At 35.3% G+C, this 20,735-nt stretch overlaps 1 protein-coding gene across 6 annotated transcripts in view; it reads right to left on the bottom strand.

Moving 5' to 3' along the window:
- The window catches only part of LRCH1 (leucine rich repeats and calponin homology domain containing 1), a 125,750-nt gene that overhangs the window by 37,072 nt on the left and 67,943 nt on the right, over positions 1 to 20,735 (bottom strand). For 2 of the 6 annotated variants that reach the window (XR_012652931.1, XM_075046203.1), the window contains exons 6-16: positions 19,739 to 19,866; positions 17,636 to 17,720; positions 12,982 to 13,087; positions 11,336 to 11,448; positions 9,867 to 9,934; positions 8,704 to 8,790; positions 5,816 to 5,905; positions 5,668 to 5,704; positions 4,811 to 4,972; positions 2,574 to 2,621; positions 1,285 to 1,357 (exon numbers count right to left, since the gene is read on the bottom strand). Coding sequence is in view for 2 of the 6 variants with exons in the window: in XM_075046203.1 (XP_074902304.1) it covers positions 1,285 to 1,357; positions 2,574 to 2,621; positions 4,811 to 4,972; positions 5,668 to 5,704; positions 5,816 to 5,905; positions 8,704 to 8,790; positions 9,867 to 9,934; positions 11,336 to 11,448; positions 12,982 to 13,087; positions 17,636 to 17,720; positions 19,739 to 19,866 (997 nt within the window). In the remaining 4 variants the exon portion in view is untranslated. The remainder of the gene's footprint in view (positions 1 to 1,284; positions 1,358 to 2,573; positions 2,622 to 4,810; positions 4,973 to 5,667; positions 5,705 to 5,815; positions 5,906 to 8,703; positions 8,791 to 9,866; positions 9,935 to 11,335; positions 11,449 to 12,981; positions 13,088 to 17,635; positions 17,721 to 19,738; positions 19,867 to 20,735) is intronic. The other 4 variants (XR_012652934.1, XM_075046204.1, XR_012652932.1 and 1 more) reach the window with 3 other exon arrangements.

The raw sequence follows: 20,735 nt of genomic DNA, 5'->3' as shown, positions 1-20,735 counted from the left end.
CCGGACTGTGCAATATTACTCCATGTTTTATTTTTTCCAAATGCTGAAAGGACCCATTTGCTCATCATTTAACCCATACTTTAAATATACAGAGAAATAACAACATCTCTAAAGCATCAGGAATATACAAGAATAGAGCCAGCGTTTAAGAGTCCAACAAACTAAGAAATGCAGCTGAACAGATCTGTCAAACTGTACGTCATAACTACATGAGAAATTTAAAATATCCTATTCATGAAACAAGGTTGGTTCAATACCATTTCCTGTGCTTTTTATAACGTTTTTTTGAAAAACAAATCTATGGGTACAATTTCTTAAACACTCAAATATGAAACTGCTGCTATTATTGCCAAGATATTTTGTTATGGAAACTACAAGCTTGTAGTGGTTTACCAGCATTTGATTAAAAGCATTTGTGGTGAATGCGAGAAACCAGAATTATGGTCTTAGGACGTTGAAAAATACTGGAAAACCTACAGTTAGTCTTTAGAGGTGATGTGTGATCACTTAACAATATTGACTAGCTCAGCACAGAGAAGATAAAAACTGAGTTTAATCTTGTAGCTAATCCTGTTTTTAAAGGAAGCTGTTATCCAAGCCCTCAAATACATCTGTATTTTTTTGTTTCATTTTGTTTGTTTGGGTTTTTTTTTTCTTTTTTTTTAAATAAACTGCTGCTTGTTAAAAGATTGATGGTTATGCAGATTTAGTGCATTGCAAATGCATTAAACTCAGCTGCTGGCTGAAGTAAACATCTAATCTTTCTATGGTGCTTGATCCTTACACAAGCGTAACTACTGAAAGACTCACTGCAATGAGCAATTTTCAGAGCAATGCATAAGTGTTTTCCAAACAAGCCTAATTATTCACATACATTATTCAACAAAATCTAAACTGCATACCAATTAAGCAAAAGCCGTATTTCAATTAGTATGTCAGCCCAGATGATATATATGTATCTGTGTGTATATATAAAATACGTGTATTTATATACATATACACATATTTTTTAAACATACATACATATTATTTTATAAAACGCCTAATTTACTAGTAAGGGATGAAAATTGATCCAGACGTAACATGCCAAATACATACTTGTTACAAATTCAATCTTGATGCAAACCTACAACCTTAAAATGTTAAAATCTTCTTCTAACTGTTGTACAGAAAATGTTTCATCACTGCCTTCTTAAGGGAAAAAAATACAGACGTCTATTAATAACACAGATGTTGAAAAAAAAAAAGTGCATACAAATCAGTTAATTTTCTTTCCCACATTACCTGATCGTGGCTTCAGGCCAAAAGGGATCGTGGTGTTTGTAGTAGGAGACATTGTCGGACTTTTATCCTTGTTCTGTGTAATTCAAGAACATAAATCTAAAGCTAAGAGTAACATCCAGAGTATCTTAGCACAACTGACTATATAAAATGCAAAAGTTAATAATACTGTGTGCTACAATGACTCCACCATAATCTGATCACAATATAGCCTCAAACCTACAATAGTCTCTCTTTGTTATTGCATCCTATTCCTTTGCTGGAAAAAATGAGCTTCTGTCCAAAGACTGCAAGATATTCCCCAAGCTATAAATAAGCTCAATTATTTATTTTCTCCCATGTAATCATTTGTGATTAAAAACATCAAACATACATTTTTGTGGCACAGTACATTTAGAAAAACAAAGCAAAGGCATTTTTTCCTTAGATACATTCGTTTCTTTCACAGAATAAATTACCATTCTGCATGGTACTCTCCATGCAACACTGAATTTCTGCCTAAAAGGCAGAAAAAAAGGACACCTCAGAGTAGGATCGTCCTTGAGCCTGAACTAGGCTAACAGCTGCAGGAGGAGGAATGGAGAAGCAGCACACAGAAGGCGAGGTATAATCATCATACCACTGCTGGTAACATTGAAAGAGTCCTATAACCAAACTCCAAAATGGGAATCCTCTTTAAAAAGTGATTCCTTGGGGAGTCAGGAACTATCGGAGTCCCGTCACCAAGACTGAGGGCAGGTGGCTGGGTGCTCATTAATTTGCAAGATGCTCATACGCAGTGCAAAGTAGAGGAAGAAGCCTTATTTCTGCACAGAAAATACGAAGGGAAAAAAAAATCTCCATAAGGAGCTCCCTGCCGTTTCCCTTTTTGACCTTCTGCTAAGATTCACACTGTGAAGCAATAGGATCAATAAAATCAGACTCCTCTCTGAAAACTAATCAAGGACATGACACAACTGTGCAAAAGGAAATTGCACTGAAATCAATAGAAACTCTTGTGGAACAAGGAAGAGTCAAAAAAAAGACAATGTGGCAGAACAAACAAAACGTAAAAAAATTAAATGTTTTATACTGAAGTACATAACTCAGAAACAAGCTTATCAGAAAGCATATTTTTATACCCTAGTAAATCCTTAAGACGACAGGAATGATTTACAAGCCAAATAAACCACATAGCCATTACTGATGAGCTCAGTCATATTTTCTGTGATATTCAATTACATGTTTCATTTAGTATATAAACCATTCATATAAAACATGTAAGAGACAAACAAATAGCACTAGCATCTTACCTCATTGTGAGAGGTTTGCCCACTCGTATTCCAAACAATTAGATCATTCTGCATGTTTGGAAAGGAAGGAAAAGAAAAAAAAAAAAGACCATTTCAGCAACTATATTAGTGATATACCACAACAGGATATTTTACTCATGATAACAGATATATGTTAATACTTCATTCTTTTTTTCACTGAAACAATTAATTTTCATAAATAATAAATACTTTTATTGCTAGTTGAACAACATTTAAAAAACTTTGTGGAAATTATTCACACAGATTTGTCATTCATTTTTGAGTTTCAATCCTAAGTGATTATAACTGCATTTATAAGATTTTAATGTTTGTTGGTTCAAATGCAGTATCCAATTTTGTTTCACAGATTTCGTAAACTATCACCAAGAGTTTAATATGCAAATATAGATTTTTTTTTTAAATACAGATTTGAAGAGAGAAGTATTCTGTAAGCACTTAATTTTATAATTGCAATGTAACAAAAGGTATGTTACCACTTCTGCTACAGTTAAATTAGAAACATGTCAATCACCTTAATAAGTATGAAATACAATCCTTAATCCTGCATCAATCATAACTCAGTCAGCAGAAACACAGCTGGCATAAGTAAAAACAAATTATAATTAAATTCAAAATCATTTCCTTAGGGCCATTTTTTTTTTTTAATCGATTAAAAGTGGAAACAAAACCAGAAGACAGCACTTGGAACACTTGGTCCTAACAGTCACAGAGCTTTCCAAAAGTTAGCAAGATGGGAAGGAAGATTAGACACCCATTCGGCTTCATGACCTTTCCTGGCTACTTTTCAAGCCGAAAAAAATTCTTCAGCTTTAGACACCTTTCATGATATCACCTCAACAACTGTATTACCTAGAATAAACAGAAAGAAATCTTATTCATCTGGTCCCAGCCAGCTCTACCTGGGGACTCCCAGGTTTGAGCACTCCTGTGCGCAGGGACCACGTTCTTGGGACAGACCTGCCAGTTATACCCACATTGCAGGTCTGATCTCACTCTCAGCATGCAATTCAGTAGTCAGAATTTTGAATTTATGCTAAACGGAATTAATTTAGCAACACAAGTAGCTACGGAAGTGCTTAGTGTACTACACGGAATGCAGCATGATTAAAAACTTGCTCTTGCAAGATGCGTTTCCATTGCGTGGAACGTGCCTAGTGCGTTCACCTGCACCGCACAGTCCTGATCAGGCCCTCTGCAAGTGTTTAGGAAGATTTATTTCTTTTTAATAGGTTCTTAAAAGTGAATCAGCAGTGTCCTTGTTAAACAGTTTGTCAAAATACAGAGACCACACACTGTGATACTGAATTAGCCTTATCTGTTAATCTCAGCAACGGAGTAAGAACTGTTCCAAATGAAGCATAGTAACCCCAACGTACAACAATATAACAAAAGAGATGAACCAACTCAATTTCTTTGAATTTGCTATTTCAAAGAAAAAAACTAAGACAAAATTAAGGCTAACAAAGTCACAAGGATATCATAGGAATATCTGACAGTAATGATTATACATAAGAATACTTGAAAAGCATCAAGATAAACCAGATTCAATCTATGTCTGGAAAAGATTAAGATACCATATTAAGGTACTACCAGTATAGACAGAATGTCATGTAATTTTGTTCTCAGAATCTTCTTGCAAGAGCAGTCACAAAAATCCCTATACAAACAAGTTCTGGAGTAATAACATAGGCATCAAATATTTAAATTACGAATTTTTTCATAGTTCTTTCTTTCTGCATAGTTGCAATGTACACAAAACTTAAAATATTTTTGAAACTCTAAAACTATTACCTTAACCTCTATACAGTCTGTTTGTAATATCAAACACATTAAAAATACTGCTGTTAAGAAAAACTTAGCAGCTTACATAACTACGAGAGTATTTGGGGTGAGGGGGAAGAGGAATCAGGTGTTTCATTTTATTGAAGATCTAACTTTGAGGTGACTTATTTTTTCCAGGGGAATGCAACCACTGCAACTACTATAGTTTTTATTGGAAGAAAAGACTTTTATTAATTTCATTATATCAAGTTTTTTTCCTGAGAGATGGGTCTTAATCAACTTCCCATTTAGAGCCAAACCTTGAGGTTCATGCTAAGACAAAAAAAACAACCTCATGAGCCTAAACCCACTATTATCTCCACACACAAAGTGATCATTTTGCAATGATCCATTCCAAATGTTTTCACATTTATTGCAACTAGACACCTCCATACCTGACTCAATGACCATTTTTCACCCTGTTCACAAGTTCGCACTTCAGACTTTGCTTTCTCCATAATCAGCTCCCTCCTCCTCTGAAATTCTAGTTCCTCTTCAGCATTTTCTCTCTGTACAATAAACAACTCTTCAGACTGTGTATCACTGGAAATAGAACTCTGTATGATAAACAACTCTTTAGACATGTATCACTGGAAATAGAACTCTATCTTTTTTTTGCATAACATTACCTCGGAAGTATTTCTTACAAATACTGTGATGAATAGCGAACAAACGAGTAAGCAGATACTATATACTTGCAGTTCCAGTGCTAACAGGTAGATAATGTAAATCTAAACAAAGTACTTCGTAAAGAATACCAGTTCACCAGTCAGGATACAGATCAAATAATAAGCAGCATACATCACACTGTAAAACTCCAAATCATACTTCATATACTCTCTGTAACTGTAGTGACAGTGCTCTGGGAAAACACTGATTTTTAGTTTACAAAATATTTTGGGGTTATCCTTAATGAATGCACTGTTTTCCTACACCAGAACAGGGAGATAAGGGGGGTTGGGATAGTAGACGAGTATGCAGAGCTGAGCTATGAACTGGCACACATGAGTCACACACAGAGGAAAAAACCTAAGATGAAAAAGTAACTGATAAACCCAGAAAAAAATTATTTATACACATATAAAAAAAATAAAAACAATTCCATAAAAATGTTAAAGAAGAATTAGTTTTGTCCTCCAGCCTACTAAATTTTTCCCTTCCCTACTTGGTAGATTAATAATTGATGAAATTGTTGGCTCATTTCCTGTCATTCCCCCCCAAATATTTTGTAATAATATACTCATTAACGTACCTGACCAAGGGAAGACATCTCCATCTGCATTTGACCGCTATGTATAAAGATAAACAAATGCAAAGATGTAATTCATTGTGTAGAAACTTGAACACGATTAATCTAACAAATGCAGTATTTTTTTTCTAAAAAAGGTAGATAAACACACTTTACTGTAGACTCCTGAAATTCTAAAGCTGTTGCTGGTTCCATGGGATACAGATTCACACCACTGCTCTCTGAAATATCCATGCTTAATCTGCAAGGTTTGAAATAAAAACATTGCACTGGGGTATAGTTTTGGTAACCATTCTGTTCAGAATTTAAACAAATGGATATACGAAATACTTTTATAGTCATGGTTTTAACATGCTCAGTGTTATCTCTTAAGAACTTTTTGAAATGCCTCCTGATGCTTCACTGTCACCAGTTCAGTCAAAGCAACATTAATGCTTTCATCTGCAAAATGTCACTCTGAGTAATGGTTTGTATCAAAACAAAAGGACCTCTTTACTACCAACAACCATGCCATTATCTGGAAGACTGTAGATTTCTATATCCAACCTCTATATATTCAAATAGAAGCCACCGCCCCGGTTAGACATTCAAATTTAATTTACAGTGGATGAAAATAAAGCAGTGCAACAATAAATTTACAACAGGCAATGATCTGAAAGAAAGCAGGGAATGTAGGAAAGGGAATATAGGAATCTGAAGCAAAGATCTGAAAATACTGAAAAACGTTGAGTCTGAAATCTTTTTCCTTCCCAGAACTGAAATGCTGCTTATGTGCATGCAGGGTATGCAGATTTGAAATTCTGCAGAATGCTAGGACAACGGTAACTGGACAAGCGTTTTACCATTTTGTCATCTCCGTTAGCGAAAATAGCTCCAATTGATACGTTCCACCCTGAACTCTAGCCAGCACGTTAGGTGCGTCAGCATCGCCTGCTGTTTCAGCCCCTACAGTGATTTCTCTTTCTAACTCCTAAATGGCCTTCAGTGGGAGATAAGGATAATTCTGGTTAGAGTTAGTTATTTCAGCTAAGTTATCCTGACCAGGTGATTAGAGTTATAGTGATGCACAAAGGAAACCTCTTTGGGAAAGTTATAATTTTTTACATGCTCTAGGTTTAAGTTAAAAGCACATGAAAGCTTTTGTGCATCTTAAACTATGGAGCAATGGAAGCATGTAAATTCCTCTGTGGATCTGAATAAAGACACAAAAAACTATTCAGTATGAAAAATAAATTTTTCTCACACTGCTTTATATAATGCAAGCATATAACAAACTGCCATGTAATCCAGTAATTATAAAAGAAATGATGAGGAGCCCATGGCTCAGAGGATTGAAAGCCTACAGCATCATTTGGCAAGTATTAGGCACCCAGGTATATCTTGCTAGGTAAGTCTGGATGTTAACTTATGGGAGACGTACATTGAAAAGCCTGTATAGTGCTCAGTAAATTAAATACTCATATCTTAAGGTTAGAAAAAGAAAGTGAAGCCACAGAAGAAAAAAAACCACTATGTAAAAAAGCAGTAGAAAAATACAGACGTGCATGACATAAGCCATTTTTAAAAGCCACATTTCAAATTTACTATAGTGTTATTAATGAAAGCACATCTGAATATTCATGGAGAAACAGATTAATTTTCTGTATTTTATTGCCCTTTTAATAATTTAATAAGAAAAATGAAATATTTAGGAAATAATGGGGCAATATTTGACAAAAACCAAAATGACAACATTTATAAGGCTAACTGAAATTTTTTAAATGTCACTTTTCTCCAAATGAGACTTTTTCCTTTTTTAACTGCAACGTCTCCCACAAAGTAATAAGCCTCATATGAGCTGCAGAAGCAACGGTATATTATCTTACAGAAGCCACAGGCACCAAAAAGCTTTCCTAACTTGTATGACTTTTTATTAAGCAAAAATACTTGTGATTCAAGTATTTAGTATATGATTCAAGAATTCAAGTAATTCTTTATATGATTCAAAATAAAGCCAGATAATTGTCCCTCTAGAAATACTAACAGGAGTGAATTTCTGTCCTAAAAAGTACAAAGCTCTGCTAGGTGAAAAAGCAGTATTAAAATAGGCATTTAAATTAAAGAACAGCGTAGTCACAAGAACAAAGAGCTAGAGCAAACTGGTCAAGGGAGGAAGGAGGAACAAGGGAGGAAGAAGAAACAAGGATACTCAAGGATGGAAGTGACAAGGAGGTTTCTAGTCTTCAGTGAAATGAAGCTGTAAACCAACTACCTCATAGAAGTAATGAAGAAATACAAGTTACCTAGTTTTGAAATTAACTTAATCGATTTCTGAAGGTGATTACACAAAGAAAAGCATCTGGACAGAACTACTTACACCACTCTTGTCAGTCCTTTTCAGCAGGACAAGCATTTATTTCCTTTTAAATACTTATTCTTTTCCTTATTCACAGATCCAGAGTCATTCCACCTGACGTTAGCCACTTAAAACAGGCACCTAAATTATAAAACCTCGCCTTCTGTAGTCAGGGGAAATCTAAGTAACTTTCTTTAGCTGCTGCTGCTTCTTTCTCCTTTTGCTTTCAGAGGGAGACTACAGAAACTCCACCGCTAACTCAGGCACCTCCTTTTTGTGCTCCATTAAATTGGGATGAAGCTGGGCCAGCAGACCTTCTCCACTCCCACAAAATAAACCAAGCACGAATAAGTAGAGGAGAGTTTATAGTCCCTAGAAGAAATGTGGCAAACCTAGACAAAACTTCAGAAAACCACAGTAGTGTACACGAAATGAATGGTTAAGGGGTGTCTCCACTTCTAAATTTAGGTTTCTTTTATACCTGAAATCCTTCTTAATGTACTGGGGTCCTTGTCTAGACAGTCAGAGAGAGAATGCAAGTTTCTTTCTTAATTATCTAAGCGCCTGCTGACAAACATCAGTATGCTAACAAAGCACTTTGTAACTCCAGAGAACTTTCAATTATCAGTTAAAAAAGAACTCTAAAAGTAATTCACAAAAATTTTAAATGCATTACATTAATACATTAGCTATTGTAAGCATACCTGTTGGGATCTTGTAATAAATCTACTGCTTCTCTTAGTTGTTCTATCATTGCTATATCAATAGTTTGGTCTTCTGATAAATTTATTCTATAACAGAAAACAAAAGCATTCAAAAAAAGAGGTACAACAGCAATTATCAAGGGTAGTCTGAATTTCAGTTTGAGCTGTAGCTTCCAACTGGCACACAAACACTACAGAGGGGAAAAACCAGCCTCTGTGCACACTAGCATGTGCTGAACTTACAAAAAGAGTTTCTTCTGAAAAAATTCTCCAGCACTTTGTCCTTAACAAAGCCCCCCCAACCTAATACATACATACATAAACAAATGTGATGAACTGAATTGAATTTAGCATTCAATTAAACAGACTGACTTCTAAAATTGAAAATTTATTTATCAGTATTTGAATCTCATTAACTGCACTCATCACATGTACTGTTCTAATGTAAGTACTAAATACAATGATTCTTTTAACAGACCAGCATGCTTTCTTTTGCTTTTCATATTTGTAATTCTTTTGGGGGTTTAGAAACACAATCTCCTGTTAGTTCTGCCAGTAAGGCTCTTTCAGAAAGCACATATTTCTCCCTTCCTTCAGTTTTTGTTTTTAAATTGTATAGGACTCCACTGTTCTGATGAGGGACAACTTCACAGTACGCTGTCATGTTAAATCCCCTTTTCTTAGGCACTCGCCTCAGCGACTGATGTTCACTTGCTCTGCTCTTGAATTAATATCTACGAATTCACGATTGATTCAGGGTTAAAATTACGACAAAAGAAGAAAAAAGACTGAGGGATTTTTTTCCAATTAAATTAAAAATTTTTAAATGTACATTAAATTTAGATCTTACAAGTTTTAATGAAATCCTTTTTTACCAATGCCATTAACATACTAAATATCAAAATACATCATTAAAAAGCTTGCATTCTACACATGTAAAAATATTACAGCATTATTTGTGCATACAAATTAATCAGTTGTAATATAACATCTGCTCTATTTGGCAATAACATATAAAACACTGAGCGCACACAAAGTGCAAGGCTGTGCTTCTGTCATGCCTCCAAGTCTACAAAATTATTAACTGATAACGAATTGCCAATTCTCATCAATCTAATTAAATGACACAGCTAATTACTTACAGATACATAAAAAATACTTACATTTCGTCTGTTTGCCATTGTGTGTCCTCTTCTATTCTCAATAATTCATCACATTCTGCTGCTCTGCTCTGTAAGCAGACAAAGTGATATTGAGAACTGAACTTTGCAATTAAGTAGGCAGATAAATTTTGCTTTCAGACTCAGCACTGACCTAATTTACGTAACAGTTTAGGGTGGCTAGTTGAAGCAATCCAACACTTCTGCTCCACTCCTCACCCTACCCCCTTTTAAAATACCGATTACAAGATCCTTCTATTCACTCTTCAGATTTTATTGAGGTCAACAGCCCTTACCCTCCTTTAACGGTAAAAAAGAAAGTCAAGCAGCATGAGAATTCTTTATTCTATGTCCCAGATTTCATTTGTGCCTTTCTGGTGTATGCAAACAGTGCTTCAATTAAGCACAACCCTAACTCTCCCCATACTTGCTCTCCTACCGCAGCCAGATTTGTTTACAGAACAAGCAAATTCCAAATACGCAAGCAGTAGCAATTACATACTTCATCCATAATTATTAACAGGATTCCTACTTAAAAATTTTAGAAGCCATGAATATTTATTTTAAAAACAAATCAGAACGAAAACTGCAAGGAAGAATTCATATCAGTCAGCCAGTTATTTTGGGTTGAATGTAGGCATAAATTACAGCTCTCACTGTCCCACGTATAACTATGAAGTGCTACTTATTAGAAAACTTGACTCTTTCATGCTTCCATTTTGTGCTTTGTAATTTTCTTTTCTCTTTCATCTCAGATAGGGAGAACACTGAATTAGTTCAGCTGCCAGTAAAGACAGAAGCTCTCTGAACAGATGCGCATTTCTACTAGTAGAGAATGAACAGCAGAAAACAGACAGACTTATCCTCTTTTGTGTCATGCGTTTGGCACATCGGTCGCATCACCCCGTACCAATAAATGCTATCCAACTCTGCAAGATGCGTCACTGAGGGGTGTACCAGCTTCTCTAACATACCCCGAAGGTGGCCCATTTCCCAGTGCCAATCCCCAGTAGAATGAATAAAGCCCTTCTTTTTTCTATTTCTTCTCCTTACAGGAACAAAGTACATGATTTTTCCCATAAGCGCACATATAAGTTGACCAAAATGCAGCACTTATTCTACTTTATCCTCCCCTGGATTTTACTAATGTAACAAATGCAAAAATTGCTCAATTCAAAATAGAAAGCAAATAGCACAGATCATACCTGGCACTTTTTCTTAAAGCCTTAAATATAGTTAAAGGATAACTCTCACATATACTAGAAAGAGTTACGGGTAAATTGACCTCCTAGATTAATTATAATCACTTTAAACCTACCTGCTTATTTTTGCCTTCTGTATCTTTTATGACAAAAAGCATCAACTGCGGTCTCTTATTCATTAAAATGTCTGCAGTTTGTCACTCCTGTTTGCTCTATACTTGTGAAAGTAGTGAAGATATTTCCCCCCATTTAAAATTGTCACAAACTTGCCTTAATGTAACTCATAAATTCAGTAGTAAGAGTATCCGATTCATTAAACTGGTTTTCTGTTTCTCTTGACTTATCATTGACAATCAGGTGAGAAGATCCTTGATGGAATTCCACTAATAACAACAACAAAAAAAAAAAAAAAAAAAGAGAGAGAAGAATGATTTCTGGTTCAGCTCAACATTTGCTACTCAACATAATTTAAGTGTATTAAATTATAGAGCTCAAAACCAAAGCTTAAATTGGAAGTGTATTAAAAACTTCAAACAGGTTAAGACCTTTGCATTTTAATGAGTGATGCCAATTCATTTCAAAGTTGTACTAAATCAATACCCTGGGCTCATACAGTAGTAGATCAGAAGCACCACAACCGGCATTAATGGAGTCAGTTTTGAACTACCCCAAGGATGTCTTGCCAGTACCGGTACCAGAGCACAGCTGGACAGCTGCAGAGTATTTTAAGACATTCAGATGTCTCAGCCAGTGACTTGCCATTTAATGCAGCTTCAGAGTTATTATGCTGTAACAAACACTCAAACTCTTAGCAGAAGTCAAACAAAATGATTCAGAGCCTTCAGAGCCTATGCCCATCTCTTGTTTATGTATACTATTTCCAGGGGCATGCGGCAGTAAGGATTTTCTCCTCTGTTTGAAGTGGTCTGATCCTATAACTTACTCTCTCCAGTTTGCTAATAAACACTGTAGGATGTAATGCTCTTACTATCTCACTTCGTATTCTCCTGAATTCTGATGAGTATCTCAACTGAAGTTCATTTAACCTAGTATGTAACACTGGGCAAAGGCTGATCTCCTATTTATGCGTATGCATATGCTACTCACTGACTTCATCCTGCCACTTATCATTAGTATGTGCAGACCTTGGAGAAACATTGTTTATCAGTACGTAGATATAATTTAGAAAAATGTAAGTTACTTTAATAAAATTTATATAAAATTACACCTTCTCTCAAAATCTGAAGAGATTTACTTGCTTGCAGAGGTAATGCTGACTTTGATTAATAAAGCTTTAGATACACATTATGTCCAACCAGAGAAAGGGACTCTGCTTTTGTACATAGCTAACGCAAAATCTGAGTTAGCATTTGATAAGTTATTATACATTGATATTACTGGTTGGGAAGCATGGTTTAAACCGACTCTCACTCTTCTTCCCCAAGTCAGAACCAGAACTTGTTACACCTTGTCTCAAGAGCTAGTAAGTTCATTGGAATTGCTACGGAAAACAACTACAAGGACCTCAATTCAGTATAGTTAAAAATGTTCTAAGTAGCACACTTTTCCTTCTTTTTTACATGACTGCATACGCATGCTTAAAGCCTTTTGGGTAGGTAGGCATTTATTACAAAAAAATTAAAATGCATAGGGTGGCAAAAATACCTGTTGATCAACTAGAACATCAGCAGGAAAAATCAATTTAATAAGGTATTTATCCAGAGCAAAATTAAACACTGAAAGTTCCAAGGAAAAATAGCAGTAAATAAAATGGATTTCATTTAAAGATGATGTTTGTAGACTCCTGGAAGATTGATGTTTGTTGGGTTGTGATTTTTGCAAACTGAATTTAGTCTTATACATGGAATTATCACCAGAATTTCCCTGTATTTATTCCACTTTTTTTACATTCCAACCTTTTCTTGAGTTAGCGTGGTGACCTGAATCTTCCTTTACAACCTGATCTTCTTCCACGATGTCCGACATTGGAACATTAAAGCTGATAGTATCTTCATCAGAAGGCTAAGAAGAAACAAGAGAAACGCTGCTTTCAGCTCAAAACAAGAGTGATAAAAACGTACATATTAAGAAGAGCGCTCACTAAAGAGTGACAAACTAATATGGGAGAGGATACCAGAGCATCTAACATGACCAAATCCTGTTGTGAGAAGCTGTAGTCGTGCTGAATACATCCTGACAGGAGGCTGGTCAAGCAGAACAATTAATCTCTTCTCTTTCCCTACCCTCCTCGCAGCGACACCTCTCCACCGTGCTGCTCTCTGTGCAATTTCCCAGGACAGCTGAAAATAGAGGCTCCTCGTAGCCACCAAAGTCTGTAGAAAAACTGAGCCTCGTATCACAGTCCTTTTCTCTTTCCCTCCACGACTCTTCTCCCCTGCTTTACCCTGCGGCTTGTTAATTTAGTGCCTAAAGCAAGCAAGATGAACTTTGTAGGCTGAGGCAACACCTTTTATTAGACTAATTGGTGGAGCTGAAAAAAAAGCAGAAACTCAAGTACGCTGGCTTTTCTTCCTTGACTTAAAAGCGCATACATTTTTTTCAGCCGTATTAGCAGGTACACTAAAACTCATTACTTTTATCTACAAGCTTATCTTGTCTATGACTTTACAGATAGCGGCTACGCAAAGAAGCGCTGACACTTCGCTGCCTTCGCTTCTGCCCCACGCCACTAGGGCACGGCTGCTCCTGCTCACGTTCTCTCCCGAGGTGAACTACAGCAAAACCACCGTCTGCAGAAGAGGTCAAGTTTTTATTCTTGCTCTCCTGAGAGAGCTTACCATTGCAACAGCCTTTCAGAGCTCTGCAAATGCATTTCCCAGCAAACCCACTGGCGTTGCTCATTCGTTAGATGCTCAGTGTTTCTGGAACTCGCCACTCTGCGCTTACATATTCTGTACATGTAGTCTGTAATTATAACTGCTATAATACATATATAGCAGTTTGTTCCATATCCTTTAAGAATATGTATTTTTAAGAAAATGGTATATGCCTCTTTATCAGTTCAGCCCATTGTAACACCAGATCCACAATGGAATGGGAGATTGTTACAATCCCATCCGTTATTCTTTCCCACAGTTGCAAGCTTTGAGCAGAATTATCCCATTCTTGCTAACTTTATATGTTCATATTCCATACAAAAAATATTTTTTTAAATCCTGAAGCTAAGGTTTGTGATAAAGGATGGAGCAAATCTGCTTTGCACTTAAAGAACTGTATCGAAAATACACGTGGTTATTCCTGTTTGCCAAGAATACCATGGACTTAACACATTTTGTAAATGTGGACCACCATAAATGTTCTTCTTTATGAATAAACGGCATGTTATTAACTCTATGAATTCACTGGCTGTATTCTTCTGCTTAAAGAGAAAAAATTCAAAAGGATGTTCAGGGACTTGATAAAACCTTATCAAAATAATGAAGCTTTATAATGAAGTGAAGTAACGTTGCAGTACTGTTCTCCTATTTGTCAACTTTTAAAATAATTTTTAAATTTTAAAATAAATTTTATTTTAAGATGAAACAAATTAGTATCTCAAACAGAAAATAAACAAACCATGCTCCAAGTAGTCTAAGCACAAGTCACTCGTTTTTAGACCTGAAACAATGACAATCCAACAGCTTTAAAAAAAAAAAAAAAAAACCAACAAAAAACCACCAGATATACACAGTATAAATTTGTTCAGACAACCAAGGTTACTGTGAAGTTCCTTCTCTTTCTTTCAGACTGTATCTCATGTGACATTTAAGCATTAAATTTAGTTACTCTAGATCAAAGATTCATGTTTTGTTAATTTCACAACTATGATTTGAAAATACTATAGTGTTTTTCTACACATTATTACAAGTTCTGAATACTAAAACAGGCAAGATTTTTTTCTCAGCATAGCAACACAATACAGCTTTTAGGAAAATATTTTGGCATGTTGGTGTAAAAAAAGCCATGGGCCATTCAATTTGGAGCCATTCAATTTGGAAACAGAAAATCATTCCTTTAACAGGCTACGTCTCGCTTTCAGGGCCTACAGAATTCTGCAATTGATTTTCCAGGTGTTTCCTGCCAGTATACCATGAAACAGAAACTATCCAAAGCAGCCTGCGATAATACAAAAGTATTGCTCCTTCACAGGTGAAATACTGTGTCTCACTTCCTTCGTCCACGATTTTATTTTTATTCAGCCAGCAACAGAAGACAATAGACATATAAGAATCAAAAATACCTAACATTATTCCAACACTGAATTCAGGTGATGCATTTTGAAAGAATCTTCATATACATTCTTGCTGGTACTAATGCGTCACTTATCAGTAATAAAGCTGGGACACCATCTGGGTCTTAACAAGTACCCTCTTGTTCTAATGAATTTTAACTAAGGAGAAAATAAGGTCAAAGAGAGGTGGAAAATGAATCAAAATGCTACACTGTTCCTAAAAGATGAGGTACGTGAGTGCACTACCTTAAAGCAGAATTTGCCTTCAAGTTGCTGTGATCAAGTTTGCAGCAACGCTACAAGATAACTTTCACTTGAAATGCCCAAAAGGACTATAGCTCTGAAGAATTGACCCTGAAATTACCCTACCAACAAGCCAGACAGAAATAGGTAAATTGTTCAGCAAGTACTCCCCTCCTATGTGTATGCGCCCAAAGCTAATTAGCAAGCTTCCTAAAAAAATACATTTGTTTTCAAACAAGTGATTCAAGTTACTGTTTTTAAGCTACACAAATGCAAAATGACATTGTAGTATTTTTCTGTAAAAGAGCTGAAACTCAACAGCCACTGGCATTCAGACTAAACTGTAGTTTGTTTCTATATGTCTGATGTATTTATAAAAACCCTCCAAAAATGTGTTTTAATGACCACTTTATGACCTATCATTTAATGTTTATCTAATGTTTGGTATGTAGACTTCTGATTGTAATTAACAACATATGTGAATCTGTATTCACAACATGCTAATATTGCACAATTCCGTGTAAAACAGGTATTAAAGATCGCATCAGAAGGAAAACTGAGTGATGAATTTACTACCAAATACATTTGGGATTACTGATCTCAGCATCTATTTTCTCCTTAATAGTAGAGCAATAATCAGGCAGGGATGGAACAAGTAAATAGTTCTCATATAAAAAGCCTTTGTGCTAATAAAAGTGGATCAGTTCACTGTTGGTTGTCTTTAAAAGATTTTTTTGCAGCATTCAGATTGCTACATTTTGATTACAGGAAAGATGGTCTATTTTCTAAAGGTGTTATTTATAGCTAAAGAGGAAATTCTGGAATAACAGTTTCATTAACAAGCTAACTCAGCTTCAGGAAGTGTGAGAATGGCAAAACAGTTTGTAAGCATCTCTGAATGGACTGTATGCTCTTACAACTAGAGAGAAGCCATTGGAAGTCTGGCTAGAAATCCCAGTAATTCTGCTTCATTTCTATCTAGCAAGAAACTTGGCCAAATACTTGGAAATCCCTGTGGGGTTTTAAGTGCTTTTGTATTAAAAAGACCAATGTGTAAGTGGATTCATTTTCAATTTGCTTTTTAGTAACTACAAATTCAGTATCTAAGCTTGATTCTTTATACATTTGTTTCAAAAGCAACAGAATCTCTTTTCCTCAAAGGAGGAGAAAAACACTAAAGAATCATTGTATAATTATTTTAAGCAGCACGAAGCTCATGCTTTTATTGTGCCCTGAATACTTCCCATCAAGTCAGACCACAAATCCCATTATTTGTTCATTTCAGAAAGATCATCACTGAATTATACTGCAAATTATTTACTTATTTATCATTATTTACTCAGTTCAAGTCCAACTAGATTTAGTGCCCTGTTCAGCTGAGCAGTACCTCAGAAAAAAGGTCTAGGAAAGTCAGCTCTAACTGCTTAGGACAACATTAGTCTTAGGAAAGCCATCCTTTTTCTTTGCTCAGTCAGATAACATAGTTCAGAAAAAATTCTGAAGGCTTATTTCCAGTACTGCCTAACTGCCAGAGCACGTAAAGGCATTAAGATCTGCAAAGTTTCTGAAGTTCCTACGCTACAGCAAACTGCCATAACCACAACACCACAGAACATACCAGGACTGGGCAGACTGAACTCCTCTTAATTCCCAACGGGAAAGAGTCATCAGTCAAAGAGAAAACATGGGAGCAGCAGCCAGGCGTGTAACTGTTAGGACATTTACTTCATTGGAAACAGCAGACGTGGATTCTGGTGTGGCCCTCATCCTCTAGATTATCTAAACTGCCTGAAAACTGTAGTGAATTTTCACTATTGGTAGGTTGTTGAGCATTTGTAAGCAAGTATCTCCCTGCCCTCACCAGAAAGCGTACAATGGAAAACAAAAAAACAAAACAAAAAAACAAAACAAAACAAACCCCACCCCAGTCTCCTTTTATCTTTGTTTTATCCATTTCTTAGCAAGAAATTCATGCCAAGGATGTGTTTGCACAGTTTTGATGGCTAAAAACATATTCACATTGTTACCCAACTTAAAATACAGTAAAAAATATGGGTGCTGGAAGGGGAGCTGGACACAGAATTCAGGCAACTTACCTCTGTTGCTGACAAACGTTTATCGCCGTTATCACTACCAACTCCTGAATCTGAGTCCTTTTTATTTGGGTAGATGTCATCAATGCTAGATGCGAATAAAAATAAAATTAAATACAAAAATCAATAAAAAGCTATCATAGCATTTACCGTTAGAATTCTGTCCTGGTTTTACTTAAATTGAAGCAAAATTCCAACCAGGCTTAATGATAGAGGGTGAAATAGCCTAGTATGGTTAAAAACTACAGATTTGCAGTCTGGTGATAGTAAAATAGATCAGATGGAATGGCTGGTTAGCCTAAGGATTAATGAAAACAACAGAAATAATCTGCTGTAAAGCTTGCTTTTGTCTATATACTAGGTAAAAAATGCTTAGTTACTAGCTAAGTAGCACAGGAGTCTGAAGTCATTTAGCCATGGGATAAGCAACTAAACTAGTTGAACTCAAACTGGAGTCAACTGATTTAATTGTAACCATTGATGCATTAAAAATGAAGTGATATCTCCCTGCGGCTTGAAGTAATTATTAACACAGAAACCTCCTTCTGGTGCTTTAAAATAGACTTTGAAATTTAGGTTTTTAAGAAAATGACTATAATAATGACAACTGCTCTCTCTTCTGGTTTCATTACCTAATATAACCTCTACTCATTTTAAAGTACGCTAGTAGATGCAAAACTCTCATCATCTAAATTTTTTTAAAATATGCTTTATTATCCCCTCATTTGCAATCCTGAAAGCTATAACCCTGAATTCAGACTGACACAGCAATTTAAAAAAGAACTTTAGCAGTCTTCACGTGAATAAGGTATCTGATTAACCCTAATCTTAAATTATTTCTTATTAGCAAACACTAAGGATTTTGTGTAGAAACTGCCTATGGAAATCCTAACTGGGTTCATTTTTTCTTTAGAAGTGTGAAGTTATTCTCTAAAATAAAAGTTCGGTTATTATTGTGTGACAGACATTAGGCTGTTAGTTACCAACTGGTACCTACTCTCTACTATCCCCTGACCCTAACCTGTATGCTCCTATATAACCAAAATGTCATCCAGGACCTGACATTCCTGACAATTTTCTTATATACTAAAAGAACAAAACAGAAAACAAGCAGGTGTTTCCCAAATGGAAAACTTACTCTTCATCCTGGATTCTTCCCACCTTTGGCATTTATCTGACAGAAATTCACAAAGGTGTTTCCAAACATACATGGAGGAAAAAAATTTGCTTGAAACCTTGCCTAGATGACTGAAAGGGAGATTCTGTAACAGTTCTTTTTTTTTTTGTCCCCCAGGGTGTTATCAGCAACATCTCTATTTTTATTTACATCAACACTTTGTTTTTATTGAGTACTTCTCTCCAAAAATAAGACATTATCATACTTTCTCTGATTGTTTATATTATACTTCCCATGTTAGCAAAGAAAGAGCTGACTAACGCTGGTTTCCAATTAGCTATGGAGATTCTCGTAGAAAGGAGCTGCTTCGTATCTAGTTCCTTTCCTTAAGCCACAATAGAAGATGACATTTCCTAGATGTTTGATGCAAGACATTAAAGATTTTGTCTTTCATTTTGCTAACAAATTAGCACATTTCACTTTAAAAGGATCTCAACATTCATGCAGTTCTCTTTGCTGGATGGATAAAAGCCTCTGGACGAATAAAAAAGCTTAAAACAACTACGTGACGGATGTATGACAATATCTAAATCACAAAACAGCGCAAGAAATTAAAACTTATTTAGTGTGTTAATGGATTTACAAGGAAGTTCCAACACCTAATGATACTACCATCTGAATTATTTTCAATATATTCCTGTAGTCTACTAGTAAGAGGATAGATTTAAACTAAGGTTCACTTCTAAGATCTTTCCTAATGTGCTGCTAACTTTAATCAGAACTGACTGTTAAAAATATTTTGTTCTAAACTCTTATATGGATTTCACTAGAATAAAATATATTAAAGCAAACCAAATCTCTGTTCAGAAAAGTCCACTCTAAATAGCATCTAGACAAATGAAACTCTGAAAGCTAAAGATATAAATATATTTATTTCACTTTGTTTATAACTGTTACATGAAAAAACTAAGTGAGATTTTCATACATACCTCTCTTCCACAGGTTGTGGCAAATGCTGTTGCTCTATGGCATTAAGATACAGTGAGTCTGCTGTTTTAATCTGGCAGGCCTGTACAGTTAGGTATTTGAATATATGCACCTTACCCTTTGTACAAATCTGTTAGACAAGAAAAACAAGTTAGATTTATAACTAGAATGAAAGAAATAATTTATTCCAAATGTCACTTAGTGTAAAACTCCCTGAAAACCAACTCAAAACGTCACAATAGATACCACGTAAATGGATTTTACTGATTTTTTTTAAAATTACTAAGAACTACTTCAATTACCACATCAATTATTTGTGTGTACTAGTATGAATACTATCAGAGAGTAAGACAGAAAACAAGAATGTATTCTACTTTAAAAAATCCAAACGAGCTTTTCACGCAAAAAGAATTACGATTAAATATATCATATGGCCTATTACTAACGGTAAATTGAATAATTATTGTCCAAAATTAGTCAATAATGACATTTAATTCATCAGCATGTCCTTTATACTCTTAGTCACATTGTTTTTACTAGTGTCCAAGCATCTTTATGATGCATTTCACCTGCATTTCAGAATTTTTTGTCTTTAACTGCACACTTCTAGCTCAAGCGCTTGCTGAAACTTGCTCTGTATTTTTTGAGTTTAGGAGCAGCATCACCATTGGTTATGAAAAGCATTTCTCCAATGTAATAAAAACTCTCAAGTATTTCAACAGCTGTCGCTCTGGAACAATTGTAGCTTTCAGAGATGTAGTTTGAATCCACTGTCCAGTAAGTCAACAACAACAAAGTTGTCCTTAAGCAGTAAGCACAGGAAGCATTCATTTATTATCATCATTTCTCAGCATGGCCTACAGTTCAGGAGCTTGATTTCTTTGTGTATCACAACCTATAAACTTAGACTATAAAGTAAAATAAATTTCCTGTGGATGACATTTGTAGAACCTTCTAGAAATGGGTTCTTATTAACAGAGAGAAAATCTGTCCAGGAAG

This window comes from Buteo buteo, chromosome 14 (genome assembly GCF_964188355.1).
Source record: "Buteo buteo chromosome 14, bButBut1.hap1.1, whole genome shotgun sequence".
NCBI lineage: Eukaryota > Metazoa > Chordata > Aves > Accipitriformes > Accipitridae > Buteo > Buteo buteo.
This window is presented reverse-complemented; position numbering and strand designations above follow the sequence as displayed.